The sequence below is a fragment of the Salminus brasiliensis genome, chromosome 1 (genome assembly GCF_030463535.1).
Source record: "Salminus brasiliensis chromosome 1, fSalBra1.hap2, whole genome shotgun sequence".
NCBI classification, from domain to species: domain Eukaryota; kingdom Metazoa; phylum Chordata; class Actinopteri; order Characiformes; family Bryconidae; genus Salminus; species Salminus brasiliensis.
In genome coordinates, this window is record NC_132878.1 from 27763428 (window position 1) to 27784784 (window position 21357).

Below are 21357 nucleotides of genomic sequence, written 5' to 3' on the forward strand. Positions count from 1 at the left end.
GCCTTCTGCGGACCAAATCAAACATCCTCATAGGCCAACTTACACGCCTTCATTTATATGACTGACTTATGCTGAGAGTGTGCTGCAGTGGTTCACTCAGCCAGTGCGGCTTGTTGTGTGTCACTAGGTGAAGGCTGAGGAGGCAGGAGCAGGTGTGTTAGCAGTAGTACAGGGTATAATTAGTCTGATGTTTTGGAGGTAATACAGCAGAGTACATTTAATAAAAAAAAGCCTCAAATGCATCAAGAGCGACTTCTTTAATCACTTTTAATCCCCAGATAAGGCTCAGATGTTGAATCTTGTCTGAAATTGACAACACCAAAAAAACAGGCAGATTATGAAGTCATTATTAAAGTCTGACAGTATTTGTCTCCAGTGATTAGATGTATCGATGGCAGCGCCTTAGTCATATGGCTGCTTTGCTCACAGCATAATGATGGGGTAATTTTTTTGTGACATTTTTCCTTCAAAAAAAACTATGAGCTAGTTTTTTTAATTGTTATTTTAGGTTATTTGAAACTCAAATACTTTCAATATGTTTTAATACTTAGAGCCTTTAAGAAATATAATATATTAATACCTATAATATATATTATATATAATATTTAAAGCATTTCTTTTTTAAATTTTAAAGATTACAAATTTATTTTGCCATCTTCGAAATTCTGTTTAATATTTTTTGAGACTGCAGATTTAACAACTATACAACTGTATTCAGTTTTAGCTGAAGGTAAAAGCATCTTTAACTTTAATTCAGGTGAATGTAAATAAATTGTGGAGTGAAACTATATTCTGCTCTTTTTAGTAACTACTTTTGTTTATTTACGATGAAATACTGTCACATTATAGAGAGCAATTACGTCAAACAAACATAGAAAATTAAAAATGAGGAAAATGGAGTCTGAAAACAGTCACATTCCTTGAGCAACAGCTAAAACATTGGCTCTAAGGGTATGGATGGTTAGCATGAGTCCAGTAGATATTTCAAGCATTCACTCAGGTATTTATTTAGGTGGCCGACAGCAAGGATATCACCTGAAATTGTCTGAGAAAAGTGACTACCTCTGTTTGTTTTTTTTTTTTCAAACAACAGAGGTGAAAAAAAAACAGTGCTAGCAAGCCAACCGTCTATGTAGGTAATACAACTGAACTGTACTACAGTGTAACACACGTACACATAAAATCCACAGCGATTGATAGCATGGCTGCAGGTTTTAGTAGCTAGTCATAAGATCTTACCTGCTTAACAAGAAAAAAGCCAACTAAGCATCACTTTTTAACCCTTTCAGGTCAGCCCTCGCCTCCTTTCCAAAGTTTGTGTTTATCCTGGTTTGAGCGAGGACTCTGTTGCACTCTCTTGAGTTCTAACTCTAGGCTTCTGGTTTGACAGTAGGTGAGTGAGCAGATGAAGCCTGAGTTTGATGTTCTGATGTCTCCATATTTGCAGTAGCACTCGCAGTAGCTGTTCCGTTTGTATCAGTGCCGTTAGCAGCATCACGGTCGCATAGGTGACCAGCAAACGGTGCTAGATCCTCTTTCATAGGCTGTTCATTTGACGTAAATACATAAAGACATGTGGCCATAAAAACTCCTTTTTTCCCCTATTTTGCAGGGATGGTTGCGCCAGCACACTGATACCATTTATTACAATAGTTTGTCTCCTCCTCATTTAGGAATCCTATTGCTCTCAGTTTAAACAAAAGAAATTACATAATTAGTATTTTTAGAAGCATATATTAAAGCTATGTTTAAAATAAAAGGAAAAAAAACAAGTGTAGACAAGAGATGTATTTAGGATACTTAGTTTCTTGTGAAATAATGGAGAAAAGTAATTAACAGTGGTTTTCAGAAAGAAAAATACACGTGTTTATGGAGATAAAATGGGTCAGTGTTTTTGAGAATGCTTTCATTTGAGGAAATCATTTCTCTAAACGTGGAAGAAACTAAACACAAAAACGAGCAATATTATTATGTGCTTTTTCTCAGTGTTACAGGTCGGCTGACTTTTCTGACTGCTTCACGTCCCTGATTCTCTTTTATTGGTTTGTGTGCTGAGGTCTCTGGGTTTTGTTTGTGTTGCTGTGCTGATATAATAGTCTCGTTTAAAAACAGATTCAAACTAAAAGAATCATTTAACATAGGGAGAAAGAGAGAGAGAGAGAGAGAGAGAGAGGGAGGAGGGAAGAGCTTGGGTTATTGTTATTGTCATTTTCGTTGGTACTGTTGTAATGCTTTGGCAATATTGTACTCATTACAGTCATGCCAATAAAGCTACCTTGAACCTGACTCTGCGAGAAGGGGTAGGTGAGTGGGAGGATGATGAGAGAGTGAGAGGGGGAAGAGATAGGAGGAAGAGAAGAGTGAGGGAAGGGGGAGGGGTTCTAATAAAAGTCGTCCAAGTGTTTCCAAAATTCAGCATTTGTTTTGAAATGCAAGAAAAAAAAAAAAAAAACAATAAAAAACAGACAGTAACACAATGAACGAGGGTAAAATGACCCTCTGTTGGGTCAGAGTAAGCATATATATATATTAGTTTAACCCGGCCCAGCCTCGTGGGTGTTCACATAAATCAGCAGTGATGGGTCAGATTAACCCAGCAGTGAGTGATGGAAATGACCCAGACTGGGCTGTTTTTGACCCTGCAGCATTTTCACAGGGAGAGAGAGAGAGAGATAAGAAGAAACACAGAGAACGAGAAAGAGAGGGAGAGAGATTTGATTTTTATTCATCCGGTCAGACAAACAAATTCAGTCAGTGTGACGTCCCAAGGTTGCGCAAGACACTAGACATGTAATGAACTCCAAGGACTGGCAAGGATTAGCTCCCCTTCCTCCACACTACAGAGAATGTCATCATAGCACCCTTCAGTTTTTCAGACACTACAACATTGTTCATGACCATGTCCTAGACTTTACAAGAGCCATGAACAATGCTAGAACCTCCTGTCCAGATCTGTTCTCCATTGAGTGAGGAGTGAGAAGTTGCCACTTCATGGTTCTGTTTTTGACTGGAACCCAAGAGAACGGCAAAGGAGCTGGAAATGTCCCCACACTTCCTCAAATGAATCCAAAAAAGAATCCAAAACAGAGGGACCTCAGTCTTGGGCATTGTAAGGTTGTCTGTGTGAGTCTGCAAAAGACACACTTTTCACTGACATTTGGATTGAAAACAGAAACAAAAGCTTTACCAGCCCATGAAAAATTCTCCACTGGAGATCACCAGACTCTTTTGTTCGTGGTTATTTGTACAGCACTCTCTAGTTCCAGCCTGTTTGTCCATCTCCAACCCCAGCTTCTTCCTCCACACTGAATCAGACCTACCACTCAGCTTTGATTCATTAAGACCACATACACAACATTTGTATAAAACCTGTCCTGACACAGTGTAAAGATCCAAATCCTGTAGTTTAGAAAGGTCCAAAAAAGGACCACCATTCATTTTGTAGCACACTCTCAATGTCACAGTGCAGTACGTGGAGCCAGTAAGGCCAGAATCAAGCCATGAGTACTGGACATTGCTAAAAACATCTCTACACAGTAGGTCTGGTGTTGGTGAATGACCATCTGAGGCAGCAGGGTGTTGACAGCCCTGAGACACTTGGCAACCCTGCGTGAAGAAACAGCAGCCAGTTCGTCATCCCTGTTCTCACTTCTATACAGTTCAGCATAGAACCGTATAGCATGTTTTTGGATCTGCGTGGGCCCTGTCAGTTCCCACCCATCTTCAGAGTGCAGAGAGTGACTAAAACTCCTCTGGCGGTTCTTCCTTTCTAGACTTTCTAGAGCTCCCTGTGCCCTGACACCGAGAAGATCTCTTACAGCGGTCTTCAGTAGAGACCACCTGTCTTCGTTTCATTTTCAAGGTCTTTCTAAGACTGACTAATGTAATGTGAAAATTTGAAGGTGTACTGTTGACAGACTTGCTTAATTTCAACCTTTCCATAATCCCGAAATAACTTCATGTCTCACAGCAGGGAAGTGTTCAAATGCTGGTGAACGATGATCTAAAAATCCACAAGTGTAATTATACAACTTTTTAAATATTAAAATTGATCTAACCTTGCCAGTGACATAAACAGTCTCTCACATGGGCCCATGTTCATCGTCTGACACTCGGATTCAAAGCCCTCAAAACATCACACAAACTGTGAGCCTTCAGTGACTCACAAAAAAAAGCATGTTGTAGCGATGCAGCATGAGGCTCAGTGTGGTTCCTATCCAAGGTGTCCTCCTCAGTACAGTTACACCCCCCCCCCCCCCAACAGCTAGTTATCAGAGCTTCAGTTCTGTAGAGCCAGAGTAACAGTACTAAAGAAAACATCCTTGTCAGTGCCAGTCATAGAAGCATAAATGTTAAAATTAACAACCTTAAACTGCTCACAACTGAACACTTATGAACCCCCCCCCCCCCACCCCCTAACGTCCTGAACGTAATAACAAATTGTCAGGAAGAGGCACCTCTAGCTCTAGCTGACCTCATGTGACGCCAAAGAGCTCCCCTTCCCATTCTTTCTTCCAGTCAACCTCATTAGCCCCATCACTGTGTTTTACAAGCATAATGTCAATGCCCTTTTGCTTTATTAGCTCAAATAGCAGGGCTCTCTTCCAGATGCCCCATTCACATTTAAAGAGCCTACCCTTATCTTACTCATAAAAGAATGTAAAAAGAGGCACAGCACCAGCAGCAGTAGAGCAGAAAGTAGAAATAGGCTTGGATCTTTTAAAGCAGTGCAGTTTTGTTCAGCTTGAAGACTTTTTCCCCAGTAAACTGGTCTTCTGTATTATGCTTGGACTGAGTCAATGAATAGTATCCCATTAGGAAAATACTCAGCACCTTTCAATTTTTTGGTCTTATTAAGAAAAGGACAGTAGGACAGTATCTTCCCAAAAATGTAAGCACTTAGTCAACTCTGTCAGAGTTGTCCAGTGTGCCAGAGGAAGAACCAGGGTTGTCTTTGTATTTTTTGTTACCAGCCTGAGTCCATTTCATTTTCTTTTGACTAGATGGTACTTAAAAAAAATCTCCCCAGCCACAGCTCCCTTTCCAGAATCAGTTCAACAGCTTCAGCAGCAGGAACGTCTTCCTCACCCAGCCCAGCTTCAGCAGTAGTCTCATTTTTAGACCCATAAACCTCCTGTTCTGCATTAATACTACTGCTCTCAGATCTGTCCTCAGCATCAGGCTCAGCTGCTTTACCCACCTCCCCAGCCCCCCAGAGTTTCAGTGTCTGAGGTTACATTATCCTCTATACTGTCAACCTGAGTACCTGTCTCACTGCCCCCTGCATCCCTAGGCCCAGAGTCAGCCTCTGCCATGGCTCAGGCCCAGCGTCTGCACCAGCTGTGTGGGCTGCACCACCTCCAGCAGGTGCAAAATCTGAGGTCTGTCCCAAAGGGAGATGAAAGTGCCCCCCTTGTCTACCCCCAAAACACCGCATTGCAAAACTTTCTTAGGAGGTCGTACAAGGGCCACAGCAAGTGCAAATGTTCCCTGAATAACAGCACCTGTCTGAACCATGGTGTTAGCTTTCTCGTCACTGTTTAGAAAGATCACTACAGCACTGTTCTTTCTAGAAGCAGACAGAATACTGCCATAACCAACTGTTTCTCCTGAAGCCAAGCTGCTCTCCTCCACTGAACATTTAACCCCGAGGGCAATTTTAGTACCGCATCAGCGGGAAAGTTTCTCAAAGCAAAGAAAACGCCAGCAACCACCGACAATCTGCATTTCTCACACACCACGCGAGCTAGCAACTAAACACCACTAACACAATTCCACAAGAGAATAATCCAGCAAAAGTCAGCCATGCTAACGTGAGATAGATAGAGAGATACGGAGACAGAGACAGAATGAGACAAAGAGATAAAGAGAGGAAAACAAAGAGAGAGATGGACAGAGAGAGAGAGAGAGAGAGAGAGAGAGAGAGAGAGAGAGAGAGAGAGAGAGAGGCCGAAATACAGAAAGAAAGATGAGAAGGAGAAGATAGAATAGCCAAAGAGAGACAGAGAGGGAAACAGAAAGAGACAAGAAGTAAGAGAAAGGAGAGAGAGACCGAAGGGTCAAAGAGAGAGAGGGAAACAAGGAGACCGAAAGAGACAATGAGACAGAGGACAGAGAGAGAGAGAGAGAGAGAGAGAGAGAGACAGAAGAGACAAAAAGAAATAAGTAACAAAAGATAGACAAAGAAACAAAAAAGGGAGACAGAGACAAAGAGAAAAGGGGAGAGACGGTTAAAGATAGAAAGAGACAGAGAAAGAGAGACAAGCAGAGAGAGAAAGTGTTAGCCTACATTCCGTGGAGAGAGTGAGAGACACTTTTATCAGCTTCCAGGAGTTTCTTTTGTCTCTCCAGCTGCCTGAACAGCTTCAAGCCTCTCCATTATAAAGGCCAAAGGTTCCAAACACCAACCGCCCTCCAAACTCTCAGAGGGAGTCCCAATGTTTCCGGTCCAGCTGTTCCACATTCTAGCAAATCATTTCACATAATCAGAATGTGGGAAAACACCTTGTTTATCATTTGTCCTGCTGTTCTTTTAGTACAGGTGTTGAAGTAATTCCAGTGAACACAGAGAAAACCCATTAAAGACAAAACGTTTACTTTGATTATTGATTACATCTGGCTCAGTCACTGAAACTAATAGAAAGAGGACATATAAGAGTGCATATATGATATTTAAATGTAAATACATTTATTATGTAATTAACTGTGTCATTCACTTGGTCATTATATACTCTTTAAAAAGGGTTTTTTAATAAGAGCAATGATTCTATATAGCACCATGATAGTGGATAATGAAATTGTCATTTTCTTGGTTAAAGGATCTTCAGATTGGCGGGAAACCACTTGTAAATGGTTCTGTGTAACACCAAAGTGGTTCCACTATTGTTGTTTTAGGTTGTGTACTATACAGGACCAGATTTGCTGTTTGAGTGCAGCTTAACACTTGAGTGTCATGTCAATTGTGTACACAGTACAGTATAGTATAGAGTTCTAGAGATTAGTGACTGTCACTAGAATAAAGGGGGGAGGATGTGGTGAACATCAAACAGAAATTGAACACAGAGTTTTGCTTGGCCTGTCCTTTGTTACGTAACATTTTATTTATTCACGTTTGGGTCACTGTGCTCCCAATGCTGCTTTTCAATGCTACTGTAGTTGGAGCAGTTAGGCTAAAGGCCATTGCAGGCCACAACATTATAGTGAGCTAATGTGAAGCTGCTGCCCTACATCATCACAGCATTTAGATAACCAGTATAGATCTGTCAAGGAGAATCTAGACCAATGAACAGAGCTGATTCTAAACTGAAGAAGAGCCTGTAGAACATCAGAAATGAAGTTTTAATAAAATGAATATCCAGGATGAAGCTCTAAAAACATTAATATCAAGAATGAAGTTGTAATAACATTAATCTCCAGAAAAAAAAGCTCTAATAACATTAATATCCAGAATGAAGTTCTAATATCATTAATATCCAGAATGAAGTTGTAATAACATTAATATTCAGAAAAAAAGCTCTAATAACATTAATATCCAGAATGAAGTTCTAATAACATTAATATCCAGAATGAAGCTCTAATAACATTAATATCCAGAATGAAGTTCTAATAACATTAATATCCAGAATGAAGCTCTAATAGCATTAATATCCAGAATGAAGTTCTAATAGCATTAATATCCAGAATGAAGCTCTAATATCATTAATATCCAGAATGAAGCTCAAATATCATCAATATCCAGAATGAAGCTCTAATAACATTAATTTCCAGAATGAAGCTCTAATAACATTAATTTCCAGAATGACGCTCTAATAACATTAATATTCAGATTAAGGTTCAGGGTGTATTACATGTTAAAATAGTGATCTGATTGTGCTGATGATTGGTGAAAAAATAGAGCATTGTGTTATTATTTGTCATGTGACTCCTTTTGAAGGAAAGTGGAGGTGGAGGTGGAGGATGAGAGTTTTGAACCTGCTGCCCTCTGGAGTTTGCATCCCATAATGACCAGCTGTGTGATTCTGATGCCATTACAGTGTGTGTCTTTTCACTGGCCGGTCAGCATGCTCCAGTACAGAGACAGCGTTGCTCAAACTGCCCTTTGCAACCTTGCGTAATTCCAGCTGGCTGGTGGTGTAATGTGTTTTTCTTTGCTTTTTAGGCACAGACAGAACTTAGACAGATCTCATGGGCTTCAGTGGAAAAGAGTTCTGGGGCTTCTGGGTGAGGGAAAGTGAAAGCTTTTAGAGAACAAATCCAGTTCTACAATCATCTACTTAACTCTTTAATGTCCGTCTCAGATATTTAGAGATTAAAAAGTCTCTACAGACACTTCACTTCCTCTATTGTAACTCAACAGCCTTAGGGTTAGAGTGGAGTTGAGGGTAGAGTTTGGATTGAAATTAGTGTTAGAGATGAGGTTAGATGAGGTTAGATTTTGGACTGAGGGACCCAAATAACAACATGGCTACAAATTTATACAATGCTATTTAGATTTATGTTCATTATATCGGCACCACTTTACAATAAGAATCTCTCATGATTTTTTTCTTTAAAAAGTTAGTGTATCTGTAAAGCAGGGAAATTTGCATCATCTGGCCTTTCCTAACGGTCACCGTAAACAAGCCATAGCCCTTACCCTTACGTGGTATTCCTTTCCTTATTTTTCATTTATAATTAGACAAAACCAAAAATAACACACTAATCTTACAAATATGGCTAATAAAACTCTATGCCTTTTAGAGATCAGTTCGATTTCTACTCACTATTCACAGTATTCACAGTAACAACCTTTTACTGGGGTGTCCAAACTTTTGCATTGCACTGGAACAGCGTCATGACAGACGTTGCGATGCTTGTTGTCAAGATAGTTTATGTTGCATGCTCATTTAAAGTCATTATAACTTGTCTGACATCGCATAAAAGCAGCTTGGTAAGATCAGTATCAAGTAAAGTGCTCCCAGCTACACATTACAAAAATAGTGCAGGCAGCCCACAGTAAACCTGTCAATCATAAGGAAGGTGGTAGACGCTGAACATGTTAAGGTAAACAATGCTTCTTACAAGAGCTTAGCATTATGAAGACAGCAATGAATAATTTAATGTCTGACTAATGAAAGCTCCTGTTGGGGATATATGATAGTAAATTATGGACAGATCTCTGTTGGAGCTGACAGGTAGAACACTGACTGATGGAGAACACACAGTAACATCAGAAATCAGCATTATGGATGAATGTGGGCTCACTATTTGGCAAGCAATTACATTCCGACTTAACTTTATTGTCATTGAGAAAGTACTAGTACAAGCTAGTGAATAATAGTGAATAATAGTGAAGCAATAGCTTCTTCCCCCAAGCCATCAGACTTCTCAACTCCAAAGGGTGAACTGATGGTTTTTCTGTTCCACACACAAACACACACACACACACACACACACACACACACACACACAATATATGTGAAGCATTTTGCACTAATAACTATACTACCTCCTTGAACTCAATAATATCGCACACTGCATAATTTGCACAATACCCCAAATTATTTATTATTCTTTGTCTGTACTGTGTTGTGTTGTCTGTCTGCACTTGTACTGTGTTGCACTTGTGTTCTGTATGCACTGTGTCTATGTTGCACCATGGTCCTGGAGGAACGTTGTTTCGTTTCACTGTGTATTCTGTATGTAGTTAAAAAAACCCAATTGACCACTTGACTTGACTTAAAATGCAGTTAGCATCTAACCAGGAATGCAAAGTAGCAATCATAAAATTTCAAATGGTTCTTTAAATGATGCCACTTTTGGTTTCATAAATAGGGGTGACATATTTGGGTGGGGGTTAGGATGTCTATAAGAGCCTGTGGCTGACAGGAAACCTTCTTAATGTATTAATTGAGGATTTGTGCAGAATTTGCCCAAAATCCCTGGCAGTGCCCCTGTTCATAAAGAGCCATGTTTGTATTAGAGATGTTTGAGCGTGAAGAACCTTTTCTATCAGGTTATTCACACCTTATGTTCAGATTATTCATATTCACACATCTTTTTTTTGGTTTCTCTATGGCCTCGCTCAAACAACAATTTGAAGAATTGTCTTTTTAAGAGCGTAGAATATAATAAGGTGCAGGTATGGACCAAATAATGTGGTCCAAGTTGGGCTGAGTAGAAGTACAGTATAGACAGGTAAAGAATTCATGAGGAGAGTAGCGAATGGACTGTATGCAGTGTATATTACAGACACAGTGCAGATCAGACCGATGATGGACTGAAATAGTTAATTAAACTATGATTTAAACAGTCCAGTGGGGGTTGGGAGGTCGTGCAATGGAGAGCTGTTGGTGAGGCTGACAGCAGATTGAAAGAAGCTATGCTGGTGCGCCAGTGGAGATTCCTGAAAAAGCTGCCCTAACGCAGCAGTGACAGCAGTCTGCAAATCAAGTGGGAACTGTCTTTGATGATGTTCTCTGTTCTCCCCAGACAGCGTTTCTGTTGCGAGTAATTAATAAAGCAATTAATAAACTAGTCTGAAGCATTCATAAACCTTGATAAGAGGAGCTTTTGGTACTTTTGGTACAACATGAAGAAGAGAGTAGCAAATACTCAACTAACTAAAATAACACCAAATCAAGCTGTTGTTTTAAAATCATGACAAAATCATCATTTAAAATCATGACAAAATTAAACACTTTATTTTTAATAAAGCATAGTTCTAGCAGATTTTAGAACTTAAAATAACTTTTAAGTTCAGGTAAGTTTTAGAATGAACAGTTACTTTAAGGTTAAAATCAGTTTGTAGGCTTTGCTTGAAATAAAATTGGTAATTTACTAAAAAAAGCATTAAACAAGTAAAGTTATCTTTAAAGTTTAGATGATTAAGGCCAAGAAAAAATCTTATTGATGAATAATTACAGTATTTTTTATTTTATATTGACATAAATAACACATTGCAAAAAATGTTGGCTAGTTCCCTCTAGCGTAAAGTATTCAAATCCACAGTAAGTTATTATTGTGCATAAATAAACTAAAGAAATTTATAAGAAAATTTATACACTTATGAAAAGAGTGTCTTCAAGAGTTTTTAGTAAAAGCAACTGTTTGAATGCCTTAATGGGCTAATGGGTTCTTACTATGGTAGACTTTTTGAAGGGGGTTTTACATAGCACCAAAAAGAATTGCACTGGATTCCTTGCTAGCACTGGATGTTGTGATTTTTCTACTGGGATGATCAGGAAGCTGCCGCTGTTTGGCTCTGTTTTGTTGGTAAAATATAAGGTTCTGCTGAGATGAAGCAGATCTGTTTGACATGTTCTTGAAGCCTGCATGAGAAACCTTCTACCAGATACAGATGGTTCATTGGAACAGTTAAAGGGGGAAAGTGCAGAATTGAACTGTTTTTAATACAAATGCAGTTAAAATAATTGCTTGGGAATTGTTGGGAGTAACAATATTTAACCTGTTGATGGCTTTTGAGGTCAAAAATTCTGCTTAATTATCTTCTTTCTCATTTCCAGTTCCACCCACTAGCTAGAACTTTCCCCTCAAGCAATACTACCAGCACACGCTTTCTGTAAGACACTCAACATCACTGAGGCTCAACACTTGCTGCGACCTGCTAGTTATGTGAGCTAACAGACACCTGCGCTGGCTATCATTGCGCCTAGTAGAAGGGGAAGAGAGGGCCAGTTATGCTCTCCAGGACTCCCGGTCACGGATGGCTGTGGCATCACTTGGAGTGGTGCCACATCAACGTGCTATTTTCCCCTGCACAAATGTTTACTGAAATGCTCTGTATATTGCCTTTTCTCTCTCTTGTTTTATGACCGTTTTCCTAAGCTGCTTTATCAGTGCTGTAGCGTCCATAACGGTCAGGCTTTTTTTAATGCCAATGTTGACTGAAGTCTTGTTGCCAACATTCCCATTTACTCATGTTCAGAGCACAAACCTGCCAGATTCCACCAATACGAATCCTCCCACTGCAGTGTAGGCCAATCAGAGGAGAACTTGATGAAGGTATTTCTTTCACCAGCTGCTCTGGTGATTAACGATTTGGACAGAAAGTGGATTCTTTTTATTCTGTCGTTAGGCCGTAAATTGCGAGTGTTATTAGCCAATTGCTGTCTGAACTCCCCCTCTGTTACCAGCCAGTTACTATTGAACACTCTGATTTATTTCTGCTGCTCAAACCATCTGAAAGCATCTCAGTGATCCGTGAAATAACTGGTACAAACCTGCACATAAGAAAAACCATTCTCACACACACTCCTGCATGGTGCACTGTATGGTATGTGTAAAGGCTCACATCCAAAAAATGTCTCCACATGATTGATGTTATTGTTGTGTTCTACCCACTTTGTACTGAGAGCAAGAGAAAGAGAGATCATTCCTGGCTAATGGCTAAAACACAGAGGCTGTGATGAGTGCAGAGAATGAGAGCGCACGGGACTGATGTTGTGCAGACAAAGGAAAGGAGGACAGAAGACAGAAGGAGATGTGGTATCTCCAGCAGAGGCAGAGAGATTGAGGGGTGGAGTTGATCTGAGAGAAAGTCCGCAAAGTTCTAGGGAGAAATCTCCTGAATTTCCTCAAACAGAGAAACTGGATATATGGTTGTGAGAAGTGCTTGAGCTTGCTTTGGATAGCAGTTCAAGGTATGAGGAAAAGTGGATGGCCACACCTGTCATACTGTAGCAGTAATACACATATACCATTAGTAGGACATGAGGTGCTTGGACCTATTTCATTGCAAAAAAAATTTATTTATTAGTAAAATGTAAAATGTTCTCTGAAAGTTATGACTTTTGGTTCTTAGAACGTTCAATTTGTCAAGTTTTCTGGGCGTTCCTTCTGGGTGTTCCTTAATTTAACATTTTTAACGATCTTGTAATGTTTATTCATTCATTTGTACAATTGACTATGGGCTTTTCACACCTATTTTATTGCAAAAATAGTAAAACACAGTTTGCCTGATTTAATTTATTAGTAAAACGTAATACGTTCTCTGAAAGTTACGACCTTTGGTTCTTAGAACGTTTAATCTTTTGAATTGACTATGGGCTTTTCACATTTATTAGAATTAATTTCAAAACTTGAACATGAAAATCCATAATTTAATCATTTGTATTATCAGTATATAATTAAGTATATAAAATATTCTATTTTGTGTTTAATTAAATGCTCCAATTCTTTATTTGGAAAATGATATATATCACATGCATTAAATATAATTTATCAGTGTAAATATGTATCAGTTGTAACAATGTTTTTAATTTTGTAGCTTTAGGAATGTTTCCATAACATTAGTGTTCATCTAACTGGGAAGGTTGTATGAGAAACCTTCTAACACTGATGCATCACGTTTATTATTATTATTATTATTATTATTATTATTATTATTGTTGTTTCTTTAGACCGTTTTAGGAACATTATTTAAGTTACAGGCTAACCTTCGTGGAACCTTTAAAAAACGTTGCTGTACATTCCTAGAATGTTCTGTGTTAGCTGGGTTTCTGGTACTGAATGTAGACAGGGGCATGACTGAAGTCAACCATCGTCTGGAGCTGACTATTTTATCCTTTTAAGAAAAGTACAGTATAATAAAAGTAATCAGCCTGTTTTTGTAGTACTACACACTGTGGGATGTACCACACACTGACTGCAGGCTGCACTTTCTCCAGCTGCAAAGTAGCAGCAGTGTTGAAGCTGTATTCACATTCACAATGCTAAAACACAGCCGATCGGTAGGATATGTTGTGGTCATTTTAAAAGGTTCTTAACTAGAATAATAGTGTCTTGACCTAAAATGTGTACGCTTGCAATAAATGTTGAGTAAGTATTAGAAAGTCAGACAGAAAGACAGACCATCCATGTTTCCAGTTCTGTAAACTTCTAGCCAATTAGACGTTTGGTGTAGTCAAACGTGTATTGTAATAGTTAATAGTACTTAAATAAACGCTGAAATGAATGTAGCAGACTCATGCAAACTATTGCCTTCATTTCTGAAGTAAGTTTTTTTTTTCAAACTGGTTTAAGTAAAAGGGGTGAGTTCATTTTACTACAATACTTTACAAGAAGTACAGAAACTAATAACTAAACCTTTATTTCTCTTTGTCCCTTATAGCTCGCAAGCTAAAGAAGATCGGACAGCTGAAGGGTCCAGAGGAGGAGGGTCCAGCAATGGGCATGGTTCCTGGCCCAGCTGAAGTGAATCCGATACCGTCACCCAAGCTGGGCCTGACTTTCCACTCCCAGCATGTGTTCCTGGGCATTTTAGAGGCTATCGAGCCTGAGGTGGTGAACGCTGGACACGACCATGGTCAGCCTGACTCCGCTGCAGCTCTGCTGACCAGCCTCAACGAGCTAGGAGAAAGGCAGCTGGTCAAGGTGGTCAAATGGGCCAAAGGACTGCCAGGTAACTTTCGGTCCATGGGTAACTGAGGGATGCACAGATAAAAAGCAACCAGTCTTAGGGTACATGTCCAGTTCATTAAAAAACACCTACCTAGACTGGTGGATCTTTAATCTGAGGGTCTGCATTATTTAGAAGGGTTAGTCAGTAATGATGTGTTTATACATCAGTGGTCTTTAATCTGAGAGTCTGCATTATTTAGAAGTGTTAGTCAGTAATGATGTGTTTATACATCAGTGGTCTTTAATCTGAGGGTCTTCATTATTTAGAAGTGTTAGTCAGTAATGATGTGTTTATACATCAGTGGTCTTTAATCTGAGAGTCTGCATTATTTAGAAGTGCTAGTCAGTAATGATGTGTTTATACATCAGTGGTCTTTAATCTGAGAGTCTGCATTATTTAGAAGTGTTAGTCAGTAATGATGTGTTTATACATCAGTGGTCTTTAATCTGAGGGTCTGCATTATTTAGAAGTGCTAGTCAGTACTGATGTGTTTATACATCAGTGGTCTTTAATCTGAGAGTCTGCATTATTTAGAAGTGTTAGTCAGTAATGATGTGTTTATACATCAGTGGTCTTTAATCTGTCTGCATTATTTAGAAGTGTTAGTCAGTATTGATGTGTTTATACATCAGTGGTCTTTAATCTGAGAGTCTGCATTATTTAGAAGTGTTAGTCAGTATTGATGTGTTTATACATCAGTGGTCTTTAATCTGAGAGTCTGCATTATTTAGAAGTGCTAGTCAGTATTGATGTGTTTATACATCAGTGGTCTTTAATCTGAGAGTCTGCATTATTTAGAAGTGTTAGTCAGTAATGATGTGTTTATACATCAGTGGTCTTTATCTGAGGGTCTGCATTATTTAGAAGTGCTAGTCAGTATTGATGTGTTTATACATCAGTGGTCTTTAATCTGAGAGTCTGCATTATTTAGAAGTGTTAGTCAGTAATGATGTGTTTATACATCAGTGGTCTTTAATCTGAGAGTCTGCATTATTTAGAAGTGTTAGTCAGTAATGATGTGTTTATACATCAGTGGTCTTTAATCTGAGAGTCTGCATTATTTAGAAGTGTTAGTCAGTATTGATGTGTTTATACATCAGTGGTCTTTAATCTGAGAGTCTGCATTATTTAGAAGTGTTAGTCAGTAATGATGTGTTTATACATCAGTGGTCTTTAATCTGAGGGTCTGCATTATTTAGAAGTGCTAGTCAGTATTGATGTGTTTATACATCAGTGGTGTTTAATCTGAGGGTCTGTATTATTCTGTAGTGCTAGTCAGTAATGATGTGTTTATACATCAGTGGTCTTTAATCTAAGGGTCTGTATTATTCTGTAGTGCTAGTCAGTAATGATGTTCTTATACGTCAGTGGTCTTTAATCTGAGGGTCTGTGTTATTCAGAAGTGCTAGTCAGTAATGATGTGTTTATACATCAGTGGTCTTTAATCTGAGGGTCTGTATTATTCTGTAGTGCTAGTCAGTAATGATGTGTTTATACGTCAGTGGTCTTTAATCTGAGGATCTGTGTTATTCAGAAGTGCTAGTCAGCAATGATGTGTTTATACGTTAGTGGTCTTTAATCTGAGGGTCTGTATGTAGTCAGTAATGATGTGTTTATACATCAGTGGTCTTTAATCTGAGGGTCTGTATTATTCTGTAGTGCTAGTCAGTAATGATGTGTTTATACATTAGTGGTCTTTAATCTGAGGGTCTGTATTATTTTAGTCAGTAAGGAACTAGTTATAGATCAGTAGTCTTGAGGTAGGGTGGTAATAATCTAACATCTTGACCTCATTAACGCTCTTGTCACTCAATGAAGAAGAAAGAGTGAATGAGCTTTTATCCATATAGTGTCTTATAGTATGTACCAGCCCTTACATTAGCACCACCTGCTTAATACTGTGTAGGTCCCCCTTGTGCCACCACAACAGATCTGACCATTCAAGCCTCAGGAAGTCATGGTTGTCCTTTCTTGTAGCACGTATGATGAATAACACCGTTCATTTGCAAAGCTTTTAAATCAAGCGTAAATTTTCTTTTTGAACAGCAATAAGAAAACGCTAATGAACGCAATATGGATATACTGTCATTAGTCATTAACATATGACTGTAATGAGAGATTCAGCTTCATTACGTAATTGTAATGACGTGCCACCATACAGGCCATGAATATGCCATTAATGCTTCTTGCAGTTACAGTGAAACATTGCTGAAAAATGCTGCCGTTCATAACAATATGATAGCTGTCATTGTTCTCTTTAGCTAGTTTTATGTGTTAACTGATGTATAAAGACTGAATCCCCCTGCCACTTGGCAAACCAAATTTGCATGGTTGAACTCACTGTGACTGAGCCAAAGCTGTCTGTCAGGTTTTCAACACATCCTATAATTAGCCAGGCCCGGCAGAGCCAGGTGTGTTGGAGCAGGGGTTCTTTAACTTTCTGTAGCCCTTCCTGTGTGAAAAAATCAACAGATCCTGATGTAATCGATATAATTATAGGTACCCAATCCAACTGTTGAATTGTTAAGAAAATGCAGAGGCATGCAAAACCATGGGCACCTGTGGTCAAAGTATCTTTAACTGTGAACAGCTAAGTGAATAAAGGATGAGCCGATTTCCAAAAGGCAGTACAGTTAAAGAAAGCACATTTGGGCAACCTAAGTAACACCCTCTTTGGCACATATGGCAGCTTATAAAGGCTTTTTGTAGCAGAGTGTTTCAGTTCTTGTTTTACCTTTCTTGCCTGGGCAGGGTATTCTGGTTCTGTGAGATTCTCAGGCCATCATGCAGGCACTGCTTTTAATGTCTGTTCACACATTAATAATTTGGTTGGGGAACTGTGAGGACCATGGCTAAAAACCCTTTAGCTACCTGAGGTAGCCCACTGTGGATGAGGTGAGGTGTGTTTAGGATCATTATTCTGCTGTAGGATCATTTTCTGGTATTTAAATTAATTAAATAGTAAAAAAAAGTAATTAGACTTGTTCAGAGGTTCATTTAAACATTTCTGTTCTGATGTTTGTGGTGAAGACACAGAGAAGACAAAGTTTTCTTCTGATGGCTCCTACATGAAGGTCAGGTCATTGCACAGTAGCATACTGAAGCACACTACACCATCACTCCAGAGTCTGCTGAATATTCCTGAAGGTCTTTTGTTTTTTTTCTAGCAATCCTACAAGCAGTTCTCTCAGAAGGTTTTCATGGTCTTCTGAATTTGAGCTCCATCATTCCTGTTAACTGCCACTTTTGCTTAATTACATAGGAACAGAGGATACAGCTACCTGTTAAAACTCTTTCCTATCTTCTTCTAGCCTTCTCCCGCTGTATTTTTTAGAGCACTTTAGAGGAGCCCATGGCTGCTGATTGTTTGGCTTAGTGGTTAGGGCTCCAGGCTGTTGATGACAGGGTTGTGGGTTCAGTACCCGGGCTCTGCAAGCTACCACTGTTGGGTCCTTGAGCAAAGGCCCTTTACCCTCTCTGCTCACCAGGCGTCGCAGCAATTGCGCCCACCGCTCCGGACCTGTGTGCTCACTGTAATTGTGTGTTTGATCACTAGTGTGTATGTGTGTGTTTTCGCTGCATGTATGGGTTATAGGCGGAAGACACATTCCATCTTTGTCCAACACACAGACAATATGTTTGTCTTGTCTACAGAGTATATGGTCTTACTTAATGATGATTGCGAACAAGCCATAACCATAAAAGCTAATGAAAATCCGAGACCTTAGTAGAAATCATCAGAGAGCTCAAATCAGTGATTTTAACATTTTTTAATGATTTGTATGATGAACCTACATTTAATCAGGGGTACCCAGACTTCTGCAATGCACTGTTTTTATCATCACGTATGTTAGATGGAAACTTGAGGTATTTTCTAGTGATCAGTGGCTTTTAGCAACAATGTGAACACTCCCTCTAATAAATGCATTGAGCTACTTTAAGTTAGCTGACACATATGTGCAAATGCACATACAAAGCTTGTCTAGTCCCTGTGGAGATGTGTTGCCAATAGAATAGGACTCGCTGGAGCAGACAAACATGCCTAATGCCAGGCGTGGACTAGAGGAGTATTGGAGCTCAAAGCCCCCCAGCATTGAGCTCCAATCCAATACTTTTGGGGTGAGTTGGGGAGATGGTGATCATCCAATATCCTGACCGCACTAATTCTCTTGTTGCTGAATGCAATCAAATCCTTGCAGTTATGCTCTAAAATCTAGTGGAAAGCCTTACCTGGACAGTAGAGACAGTCACTCCAACAAAAGCAGGATAAACTCTTTGGACTCATTTGCTTGAACACTGAGACAGATTCTGTTCTTATTAAAACCAGACCCAACTGATGTGGGGTTGGTTTTATTTGAAGTACAGAGTGCAGTGAGGTTGTAATGTTGTGAAGCACCTGGCTGTACCACTCAGACCCTCACTTTGAGAACCATGGTGCTAGAGCAGGAAGAACTCTGAATGGTGCGCTCCAGAGGGACGGGGCGAGCCAGCCGCTCTGTTTGGACTTGCTTGTTGTTTTTGTGTCTGGGCCGGATGGATGCTGGTTTTGATGTAGCATAGCCGCATTGCTGTTTGTCTGGTGGAGCGGATCTTGCATAAAGCTCCACCACCCCTTAGTGGCTCCGTGAGCCGCCTGTCTAAAACCAAATTTAGCCAGGCTTAGATGCTAATCAGGCTAGTGGACAATCATCAAACAAAAAAAAAAGAGGAGGACAAATGGACAAACACAGAGAGAGAGGATTGAGAGAGACACAGTGTCAGCAATGGGTGCATTTGTAGTGGGAGCTTAATTCACTAATAAAAATATATGAAGACTTGTAAGGTGTGTCTTGCCATCTTACATCACTTTACCTAGATACATCATCATGACTTATGTTTCACACCTAACCTGCTCCAGTTACAGCTCTATCTCTTCTTTTTTACCTATGTAAGTAGTTCAAATTGCGATTTCGCGTGCATGTGCACAAAGATTAATCCCAGCCTGAGTACATACACCAGGGGATATTTCACACAGCGGGTATTCTCAGTTTAGCCAGATAACTTAACCCTAATGTCAAGCCTGTACATTGGGAAAACAACTGAGGGACGTTCCTATCGAATAGCCATCAATTTTGGGATTACATTATGTCTTAAAATCTAAATGGTGTGATTGATCACCGAACCCAGATGCAGTCAGTCAGCCCAGATATGTCTGATATCTGATGTGTGCTTCTTTATTTTTTTAACAGGAGAACCCCAAATATTTGTTTATTTGCCTAAAAACCTGCAAAGATCTACAGAGAAAAGTGATTTGCTCAAGCAAATTTAAGACTAAAACTGGAACTGCATCATTATCTGCATAACATCCCACTTTGTAGAGCTATTCCACTTTCAAACTGAATGCAGTCAAATCTTGAAATCTAGTGTAAAGCCTTCAACAGAGGCTGTTACTGATGCAAAGGGAGTGGGGACGGGCAAACTCCCTCTTTATACACGGAGGATGCTGGATCTTAATGCTAGAGGAGCAGGCGTCCAAAAACTGTTATGTATTTCAGTTCAGCTCTTTCGTTATCAGACTTTTTAGAGCTGGTGCATAAACCACCGAACTTACATTTACTACGTCGTAATGAAAAATAAATTAACCGTAGTTTGGGCACAGGTACACAGAAAATGAGTCATGGGTCAGCCTGACAGCACAACTCGAAATTGGCATTTGAGTTAAGAATAAAATATTACCTTCAAAGGCCTGTTTTGCTAATCTGCACACATTACAAAGCAGTCCACATGTGAGTGCAGTGGGCAAAGGACCCTGGGTAAAAACATTACTATAAAAAGACAGGCCTCTGGGTCAACACGGCCCAGTTCTGGAGCTAATTCTTAAATCACGCAGTCAGAGGAAAAAATGGCACGACAGCTCAGCCCAGCGACACCATGGTAACATGCACTCAGCTACAATCTTATGTACCCAGTGTCCCCCTACGCCACCAAATGTAGTCAATCAGCCAGGACATGGTTGTCTTCTTTAGTTTTAGCGCTGGAGCTGTGAGGCTAATGTAGCTAATTAGCAATGGAAGCTTACCTCCCAACCCTGAAATTCCACAGGCAAGGAGAATAAAACTTGCATATCAAATTTTAACAAATAAGTTCAGAAATACTACACAAATTTAATCTTCTGGAGGGCAAACGAGGGGCACAATTTCAGTACACACAAATGACCTAAATGACGGAGCATAACACAAAAGCTAAACCAGTACAGGCCAGAAAACCTAGCATGTCCGTAACGGACCGATCAGATCTTCAGTCACAACACAACCGCAGTGTAGGCATTCACAAAAGCAAAACCGCGGAAAAAAAGGATAAAGATCCTATGAGAAAAATGTCAGAACCAACCAAATCAGGACTTTTTATATGAAAGGACACCCAGCGAATCTCCTGCCACAACAGCACTTCGATGTAGCTCAGACTAGCTAAATAATGATTTAAACAAATCAGTTTCCTTTGATGTGCAGAGCAGTGTCTGAGTGCCAAACCACATCAGACAGTGGATACGGTTACGATCTACATATTAGACAGCAAGTGAACAGTCTGTTCTTGAAGGTGATGTGTCGGAAGCATGGAAAATGGGCAAGCGTAAGAATCTGAGAAACTTTGACAAGGGCCAAACTGTCACGACTAGACGACTGGACCAGAGCATCTCCAAAACACCAGGTCTTGTGGGGTGTTCCTGGTATGCAGTGGTCAGTACCTACCAAAACATGCTTTAAGGAGGGACAACCAGTGCCGTACGGCCAAGTACAGACAGTCACAACTTCATCACACTCATGTAAAAGGAGCAGGATCTATGCACCAGGTCCTGCACCAGGTACTGCCTCCACCTATGTAAGAGGAGCAGACTCCAGTGTCCTACACAATAGCAGCTTCTCAAGCAGAAGCTGTCCTTCTCTTCCTTCATTCTTGTATGACCACTATGAATTATT

At 39.7% G+C, this 21357-nt stretch overlaps 1 protein-coding gene across 1 annotated transcript in view; it reads left to right on the top strand.

The window, feature by feature from the left end:
- ar (androgen receptor) overlaps positions 1 to 21357 on the top strand; it is a 121508-nt gene that overhangs the window by 85322 nt on the left and 14829 nt on the right. The window contains exon 4 of the mRNA XM_072676627.1: positions 14111 to 14401. Within this exon, the coding sequence (XP_072532728.1) occupies positions 14111 to 14401 (291 nt within the window). The remainder of the gene's footprint in view (positions 1 to 14110; positions 14402 to 21357) is intronic.